A 9,588-nucleotide genomic window follows, 5' to 3' on the forward strand; every position below is an offset into this window, starting at 1 on the left:
CAGTAGGAGTCCACGTTGTAACAGTGATTTAGGAGCTAGATGAGTGCAAGTAGCGGAGAGCCTGGCCAAGGGAGGTCGGACCAAGGTGAAACGTTTCAAGCACAAGGCGTGGTAGCACACTTTGTCCAAAAGTACTTTAGAACAAAGTGAAGGTGCTGTTGTGGAAGCTCCAGCTCCGGACAAACGTTTTTAGCAAGTATTGTACTGAAAAGACCTCTCTAGGTCTTATTTTTGTGAAAATTATTATTAAAATCGCTGTCCTCCGTTTCCTGGAGCAGAAACTCTGACTAAACGAAGGTATAGTCTGGAGCGTGTCAGAGTGTTTGATTCTATGGCACACTGCTATTCCTTATCGGTCTGGATAACTATCGGGGTTCTAAGAAAGCTTCAGGTAGTTTAAGTCAGGTTGCAATAAGGATAATGTAACATCTTAAGCTAATTTTACAATATAACAATACTCAACCCATAGCGTAAAGCATCTCGAATGAGGTTCGTGTAAAGAAGTTCATATTAAGATGAGATGTTCCTTTCAAGGATATTACATCTAACCTTTTGTATGTGTCAAGATCCGCAGATGACAACTGCATGAGGACTTCAATGTTACAAACAATACATGTATGTTGGTTGTGTGTGCATCAGGGTAAAGTTCATATTTAAAATCACTTCCAAAAATCTGAGTTCTTCAGCGTCGCGGACCTCTAATAGTCTCACTGTGAGTCAAATAGAAGCCAGAGGATGAAACATGCAAAAGAGAGCACAAAGAGACTTCAAAGTGTTATCTACGTATTGGCCAGCAGAGTACAAAATGTGATGCGTAAGTATTGATAAAACGAAGCTTTTCCATGTAAATCAACATGAAACCACATTAAAACTAACACTGGTTGGTGAATGCCAGCTCGCAAACAGAGGTCAGAAATTGAGGAAAGTGAGAGGAGGTCTCTTTTCGGCGACAAGCAAACGATCGCTATTTTCTGAGATAGCACAATAGTAAACCAAAGACAGAAAACAATCAGAAGTCAACGTCTGCATGGCGCGGCAACAAAACACAGAAAGTTAAAAATATAATTCATCTGGAAGCAGAAGTTGTGACCTGTTGACGAGCTTCTGATTTGTTTGGCGCACTGGATAGGAAGTTATCGATTCCAATATAACATCACAAATGGTCGCGCTTTTGTTCGATTTTTCGCGTCAAATAAATCCAAATGTTCCATTTATGTGGCGCGTTTGGATGCCAGAAAAACCGCTTCCAAATTCTCAAACGTGCCTACCCAAATATCTCAAAGGTTACCTGTTTAAACTTGCCAAAAATGTCAAACTACTTTTGTATAGCAACTTTAGGTATCTGTTTTAACGTTAATAATGGCGTTCTAAAATTGAAGAGCGGTATGATCTGTGTTCAATACAGGATTAAAACCAACTATAGCCAGCTTTCTGCTCACACGCTTCTATCTAACAGGACACTTAATGTGACTCTCGTTCAAGATGGCCATACTTCTTCATTACACAAAGGAATAACCTCAACCAATTTCTCAAGACTGTTGACATCCAGTGGAAGCGGTAGGAACKGCAAGCAGGTCCCTTAGAAATCTGGTTTCCGAATGAAAAGTCATTGAAAAGAGTGACCTAAAAAAGAAACAATCTGAATGGTTTGTCCTCGGGTTTTCGCTAAATAAGTTCTGTTATACTCACAGACATGATTCAAACAGTTTTAGAAACTTCAGAGTGTTTTCCATCCAAATATACTAACAATATGCATATCTTATCTTCTGGGGATGAGTAGCTGGCAGTTGAATTTGGGTATGCTTTTATTCCAAATGTGAAAATGCTGCCCCCTATCCTAGAGAAGTTAAAGGTATCCAAGAACACAGTGGCCTCCATCATTCTTAAATGGAAGATATTTGGAACCACCAAGACTCCTCCTAGAGCTGGCCACCCTGCCAAACTGAGCAATCAGGGGAGAAGGGCCTTGGTCAGGGAGGTGACCAAGAACCCGATGGTCACGCTGACAGAGCTCTTGAGTTCCTCTGTGGAGATGGGAGAACCTTCCAGAAGGACGACAATCTCTGCAGCACTCCACCAATCAGGCATTTATTGTAGAGTGGCCGGACGGAAGCCACTCCTCAGTAAAAAGCACACGACAGCTTAGAGTTTGCCAAAAGGCAACTAAATGACTCCCAGACAATGAGAAATAAGATTCTCTGGTCTGATGAAATCAAGATTGAACTCTTTGGCCTGAAGGCCAAGGATCATGTCTGGAGGAAACCTGGCACCATCCCTACGGTGAAGCATGGTGGTGGCAGCATCATTCTGTGGGGATGTTTTTCAGCAGCAGGGACTGGGAGACTAGTGAGGTTCGAGGGAAAGATGAACGGAGCAAAGTACAGAGAGATCCTTGATGACAACCTGCTCCAGAGCACTCAGGACCTCAGACTGGGGTGAAGGTTCACCTTCCAGCAGGACAACGACCTTAAGCACACAGCCAAGACAACGCAGGAGTGCCTTTGGGACAAGTCTCTGAATGTCCTTGAGTGGCCCAGCCAGAGCCCGGACTTGAACCCGATCAAACATCTCTGGAGAGACCTGAAAATAGCTGTGCAGCGACGCTCCCCATCCAACCTGACAGAGCTTGAGAGGATCTGCAGAGAAGAATGACACAACACAAAATGCCAGAACACAACATGACAACAACATGGTAGCAGCACAACATGACAACAACATGGTAGCAACACAACATGACAACAACATGGTAGCAACACAACATGACAACAACATGGTAGCAAACACAACATGACAACAACAATGGTAGCAACACATAAACAACATGGTAGCAACACATGGCAACATATGGTAGCACACACATGACAACAACATGTAGAACAACAAACATGACAACAACATAGTAGCAACACAACATGACAACAGCATGGTAGCAACACAACATGACAACAACATGGTAGCATCACAACATGACAACAGCATGGTAGCAACACAACATGACAACAGCATGGTAGCAACACAACATGACAAACAACATGGTAGCAACACAAACATGACAACACATGGTGCAACACAACATGACAACAGCATGGTAGCAACACACAACTGACAACAACATGGTAGCATCACAACATGACAACAGCATGATAGCAACACACATGACAACAGCATGGTAGCAACACAACATGACAACAACATGGTAGCAACACAACATGACAACAAACATGGTAGCAACACAACATGACAAACATGGTAGCAACACAACTTGACAACAACATGGTAGCAACACAACATGACAACAACATGTAGCAGCACAAAACATGGTACAAACATTATCTGCACAGACAGCAGCACAAAGGGCAAGACGGTAGAGACAACAATACATAAATGTGTGGTCCTGGCAACTGGAACACCATTACTTCTGTCTTACTGAGATCTCAGCTTGTCAGGGCCCAAGGTCTGTCAGGGCCCAGGTCTGTCAGGGCCCAGGTCTGTCAGGGCCCAGGTCTGACAGAATCTGTGCAGAAGATCTATCTGCTGCTGTAGACCCTCCTGGTGTCACGCCCTGACCTTAGAGAGCCTTTTTTATTCTCTATTTGGTTAGGTCAGGGTGTGACTTGGGTGGGCAAATCTATGTGTTCTATTTCTTTGTTGGCCGGGTATGTTTCCTAATCAGAGGCAGCTGTCATCGTTGTCTCTGATTGGGGATCATACTTAGGCAGCCTGTTTTCCACCTGAGTTTGTGGGATCTTGTTTTTGTACAGTTACTGTGTAGCCTGCAGAACGTTACGTTCGTTTATCTTTTGTTGTTTTTTTGGTGTTCATCTAAATAAAGAAAGATGCTTACCACGCTGCGCCTTGGTCTCATTCCGACGACGGACGTAACACCTGGGTTGGGAACAGAAGCACCAGATCATCGACAGTAGACATTTGACTTCAGATTCTGGTAGGGTGAGGCCGGGTGCTGCAGACTGTTCTAGTGCCCTCGCCAAATCGTTGATATATATGTTGAAGAGGGTGGGGCTTAAGCTGCATCCCTGTCTCACCCCACGGCCCTGTGGAAAGAAATGTGTGTTTCTTGCCAATTTTAACCGCACACTTGTTTATGTACATGGATTTTATAATATCGTATGTTTTTCCCCCCATCACCACTTTCCATCAATTTGTATAGCAGACCTTCATGACAAATTGAGTCGAAAGCTTTTTTTAAATCAGCAAAGCATGAAAAGACTTTGCCTTTGTTTTGGTTTGTTTGTCAGTCATTTAGGGTGTGCAGGGTGAATACGTGGTCTGTCGTTTACAGTAATTTGGTGAAAAGCCAATTTGATATTTGCTCAGAACATTGTTTTCACTGAGGAAATGTACAATACAATTTAAAGAATGTTCCGAACATTGCTCTCTCTGTAACTCTCTCTCTGTAACTCTCTCTCTCTCCTGATTATTTACTTCCTACACATCTCTACTTTACTGCTGTCCTAACATTACTAACTGGTGTCTGTCTGTGTCTGTAGGTGGTGGAGACCCGTTGTAAGAAGGTGTGTACATCTAAGTCAGACCTCCGCTCTAATGACTTCAGCATCGTGGGATCTCTCCCCAGAGACTTTGAGCTTTCTAACTTTGACTGCTATGGCAAGCCCATTGAGGTTAGCGGGGCAACCGGAAAATCACAGGCCAAGAACAACAAGAAGGCCCCGCCCCCTAAACCTGTCATCCCCGCTGCAGCCAAACGCATCGACCTGTACGCACGTGCTCTGTTCCCCTTCAGTTTCCTCTTCTTCAACGTCATATACTGGTCTGTCTACTTGTAGGAAGGTGTGTGTGTTAATATCTGAGAATGTCAGTGGGTATTCTCATCTTTTATAGTAACATAATTTACTACTTTATCTTGACCTGTAATCCCTGACCTCTAACCCCTGACCCCTTGCCCATGAACCCCAATCCTACATTTAAGAGGCTGGTTTCCCAGACTCAGATAAGGCCCAGTCCTGGACTACTCTCCCTCAATAGATAAAGTCCATTGGACTTAATCCAAGAAAAGGCTTCATCTGTGTCCAGGGAACTACCCCAACATGTAGAAGTGATCTTAGATTAGGACTCATCCTCTATGGCTTGGCTTTCTCAATGTAGTAACGGGCCAGAGACAGGCGGACAGGTGGACACGCAGACAGGTAAACAGGATATGGCTTGGTTTTCTCAATGTAGTAACGGCCAGAGACAGGCGGACAGGTGGACCGCAGACGGGTAAACAGGCAGACTGACAGACATTCATCCTCTATGGCTTGGCTTTCTCAATGTAGTAACGGGCCAGAGACAGGCGGACAGGTGGACACGCAGACAGGTAAACAGGCAGACTGACAGACATTCATCCTCTATGGTTGGCTTTCTCAATGTAGTAAGGGCCAGAGACAGGCGGACAGGTGGACACGCAGACAGGTAACAGGCAGACTGACAGACATTCATCCTCTATGGCTTGGCTTTCTCAATGTAGTAACGGGCCAGAGACAGGCGGACAGGTGGACACGCAGACAGGTAAACAGGCAGACTGACAGACATTCATCCTATATGGCTTGGCTTTCTCAATGTAGTAACGGGCCAGAGACAGGCGGACAGGTGGACACGCAGACAGGTAAACAGGCAGACTGACAGACATTCATCCTCTATGGCTTGGCTTTCTCAATGTAGTAACGGGCCAGAGACAGGCGGACAGGTGGACACGCAGACAGGTAAACAGGCAGACTGACAGACATTCATCCTCTATGGCTTGGCTTTCTCAATGTAGTAACGGGCCAGAGACAGGCGGACAGGTGGACACGCAGACAGGTAAACAGGCAGACTGACAGACATTCATCCTCTATGGCTTGGCTTTCTCAATGTAGTAACGGGCCAGAGACAGGCGGACAGGTGGACACGCAGACAGGTAAACAGGCAGACTGACAGACATTCATCCTATATGGCTTGGCTTTCTCAATGTAGTAACGGGCCAGAGACAGCCGGACAGGTGGACACGCAGACAGGTAAACAGGCAGACTGACAGACATTCATCCTATATGGCTTGGCTTTCTCAATGTAGTAACGGGCCAGAGACAGGCGGACAGGTGGACACGCAGACAGGTAAACAGGCAGACTGACAGACATTCATCCTTATGGCTTGGCTTTCTCAATGTAGTAACGGGCCAGAGACAGGCGGACAGGTGACACGCAGACAGGTAAACAGGCAGACTGACAGACATTCATCCTATATGGCTTGGCTTTCTCAATGTAGTAACGGGCCAGAGACAGGCGGACAGGTGGACACGCAGACAGGTAACAGGCAGACTGACAGACATTCATCCTATATGGCTTGGCTTCTTCTCATCCTATATGGCTTGGCTTTCTCAATGTAGTAACGGGCCAGAGACAGGCAGACAGGCAGAGACAGGCAGACAGGCAGACAGGCAGAGACAGGCAGACAGGCAGAGGCGCAGAGGCAGGCAGACAGGCAGACAGGCGGACACGCAGACAGACAGATAGAAAGACAGACAGACAGACAGATAGAAAGGCAGACTGACAGACAGAGACACACAAACAGGCCTCTAGAGTGGCGCAGTGGTCTAAGGCCCTGCAGTGCTAGCCGTGCCACTAGAGATTCTGGGTTCAAGTCCAGGCTCTGTTGCAGCTGGCTGCGATCAGGTGACCCATGGGGGCGGGGCACAATTGGCCCAGCGTCATCCGGGTTGGGGGAGGGCTTGGGCTGCAGGGATGTCCTTGTTCCATAGCGCACTAGGCACATGGGGGCGGGGCACAATTGGCCCAGCGTCGTCCGGGTTGGAGGAGGGTTTTGGCTTGTTCCATAGCGCACTAGCGACTCCTGGGTGCAGTGCACGCTGACACGGTCGCCAGGTGTACAGTGTTTCCTCCGACACATTGGTGCGGCTGGCTTCCGGGTTAAGTGGGCAGTGCGGCTTGGTTGGGTTGTGTTTCAGAGGACGCACGGCTCTCGACATTCGCCTCTCCCGAGTCCGTAGGGGAGTTGCAGCGATGAGACAAGACTGTAACTACCAATTGGATATCACGAAAAAGGGGTATAAAATATATATATTTTAAAAGAGAGGCGGGCAGGCAGGCAGGCGGGGGGCAGGCAGGTAGATAGACATTCATCATATATGGCTTGGCTTCCTCTATGTATTAACCGCATGTTTCTATAGCAGACGACAGACGGACGGACGGACAGGCAGATAGATATACAGATAGACGGACAGGCAGGCAGACAGACGGACGGGCAGGCAGATAGACGGACGGGCAGGCAGACAGACAGACGGGCAGATAGACGGACGGGCAGGCAGGCAGGCAGATGGACAGGCAGACAAACGGGCAGGCAGAAAGATGGACAGGCAGGCAGATATGCAGACAGACAGACAGGTAGAAATTCAGGCAGGCAGACAGAGGCAGACAGACAGATTCTCCTTGGACCTCTCTCATCAACGAGCTGTTTTCTGAGATACTGAATTTTGCGCGCTTGGCACATAGTTTTGCCCATTCTATCATTCAGTTGAACAGTAACTGAATGCCTCGATGCCTGCTTTATTTAGCAAGACACCGCCACACAACTCACTGTCTGTAATCCCTTTTTGTGAAATGGGGGGTGGACCTAATAAACTGGCCTGAGAGGGTATATCATCGCTACATGAATATAGCAGTATATATAGCATGTTAACATGGGGATATATACAGTATCATCTATACATGAATATAGCAGTATATATGGGTCGACTGTTGGTTTCTTGAGGAGGGGAGCGACTTGAAGAAATCTTGAAGTCAGTGGTCAGGGATGAGTTGATGAGGGAAGAGAGGAAGGGGAGGTCTCCAGAGAGGGTGTGGAGAAGGGAGGAACGGTTGAGTGGGCAGGTTGTCGGGCGGACGGACATCACTAGTCGCAGGATTTTATCTGGAGAGAGAGGGGAGAAAGAGGTCAAGGCGTTTGGTAGTTCTGTGTGAGTGGGACCAGTGGACTCAATAGGCTGAGTGAATGAGTGGGACCAGAGGACTCAATAGGCTGAGTGAATGAGGAGCAGATGTCGTCAACCTATCCCCTCTAGTGACCACTATTCCAACACTATAGTCAATTACATTGGGCCAAAGTAATTGGGAACAGGGCTCTGGTCTAAAGTAGTGCACTATGAAGGGAACAGGGCTCTGGTCTAAAGTAGTGCACTATGAAGGGAACAGTGCCCTGTAGAGGAATTTGGTGTCATTTTAGATTGGCCCTGTGTGTATGCAACATGATATATCTAATGATGTTAGATTATATATATTAGTGTAAATTATGTTATTTGATCTATATTATTAATGTAAATGATACTGTATGATGTAAATGTCTCAGAAAATAAACTGCCTGATCCTGAAAGAACCAATAAAAACCCAGATGACAAAGCTCTCTTTCGCTCTAAAGCTCTCTGCCGAGTACCAGACCCAACCATAACCCTCTAGACCAGGAGAGACAACCCTGTAGAGTACCAGACCCAACCATAACCCTCTAGACCAGGAGACAACCCTGTAGAGTACCAGACCAACCATAACCCTCTAGACCAGGAGGAGACAACCCTGTAGAGTACCAGACCTAACCATAACCCTCTAGACCATGAGGAGACAACCCTGTAGAGTACCAGACCTAACCATAACCCTCTAGACCAGAGGAGACAACCCTGTAGAGTACCAGACCCAACCATAACCTCTAGACCAGGAGGAGACAACCTGTAGAGTACCAGACCTACAACATAACCCTCTAGACCAGGAGGAGACAACCCCGTAGAGTACCAGACCATACCATAACCCTCTAGACCAGGAGGAGACAACCCTGTAGAGTACCAGACCCAACCATAACCCTCTAGACCAGGAGGAGACAACCCGTAGAGTACCAGACCTAAACCATAACCCTCTAGACCAGGAGGAGACAACCCTGTAGAGTACCAGACCTAACCATAAACCCTCTAGACCAGGAGGAGAACAACCCTGTAGAGTACCAGACCTAACCATAACCCTCTAGACCAGGAGGAGACACCCTGTAGAGTTACCAGACCCAACCAGACCCTCTAGACCAGGAGGAAACAACCCTGTAGAGTACCAGACCTAACCATACCCTCTAGACCAGGAGACAACCCTGTAGAGTACCAGACCCAATCATAACCCTCTAGACCAGGAGGAGACAACCCTGTAGAGTACCAGACCTAACCCAAACCCTCTAGACCAGGAGACAACCCTGTAGAGTACCAGACCTAACCATAACCCTCTAGACCAGGAGACAACCCTGTAGAGTACCAGACCTAACCATACCCTCTAGACCAGGAGGAGACAACCCTGTAGAGTACCAGACCTAACCATAACCCTCTAGACCAGGAGACAACCCTGTAGAGTACCAGACCCAACCATAACCTCTAGACCAGGAGGAGACAACCCTGTAGAGTACCAGACCTAACCATAACCCTCTAGACCAGGAGGAGACAACCCTGTAGAGTACCAGACCCAATCATAACCCTCTAGACCAGGAGACAAACCCTGTAGAGTACCAGACCTAACCATAACCCTCTAGACCAGGAGGAGACAACCCTGCAGAGT

The 9,588-nt window shown here is 47.1% G+C and overlaps 1 protein-coding gene across 1 annotated transcript in view; it reads left to right on the forward strand.

The window, feature by feature from the left end:
* Positions 1 to 8,398, forward strand: part of LOC139026523 (glycine receptor subunit beta-like) — a gene marked incomplete at its 5' end in the record, with an annotated part of 27,833 nt that extends 19,435 nt beyond the window's left edge. The window contains 2 exons of the mRNA XM_070441858.1: positions 4,509 to 5,123; positions 6,381 to 8,398. Of these exons, the coding sequence (XP_070297959.1) occupies positions 4,509 to 4,805 (297 nt within the window). The remainder of the gene's footprint in view (positions 1 to 4,508; positions 5,124 to 6,380) is intronic.
* Between the last annotated feature and the right edge of the window lie 1,190 nt (positions 8,399 to 9,588).

Source organism: Salvelinus sp. IW2-2015, unplaced genomic scaffold, assembly GCF_002910315.2.
Source record: "Salvelinus sp. IW2-2015 unplaced genomic scaffold, ASM291031v2 Un_scaffold5009, whole genome shotgun sequence".
Classification (NCBI taxonomy): Eukaryota; Metazoa; Chordata; class Actinopteri; order Salmoniformes; family Salmonidae; genus Salvelinus; species Salvelinus sp. IW2-2015.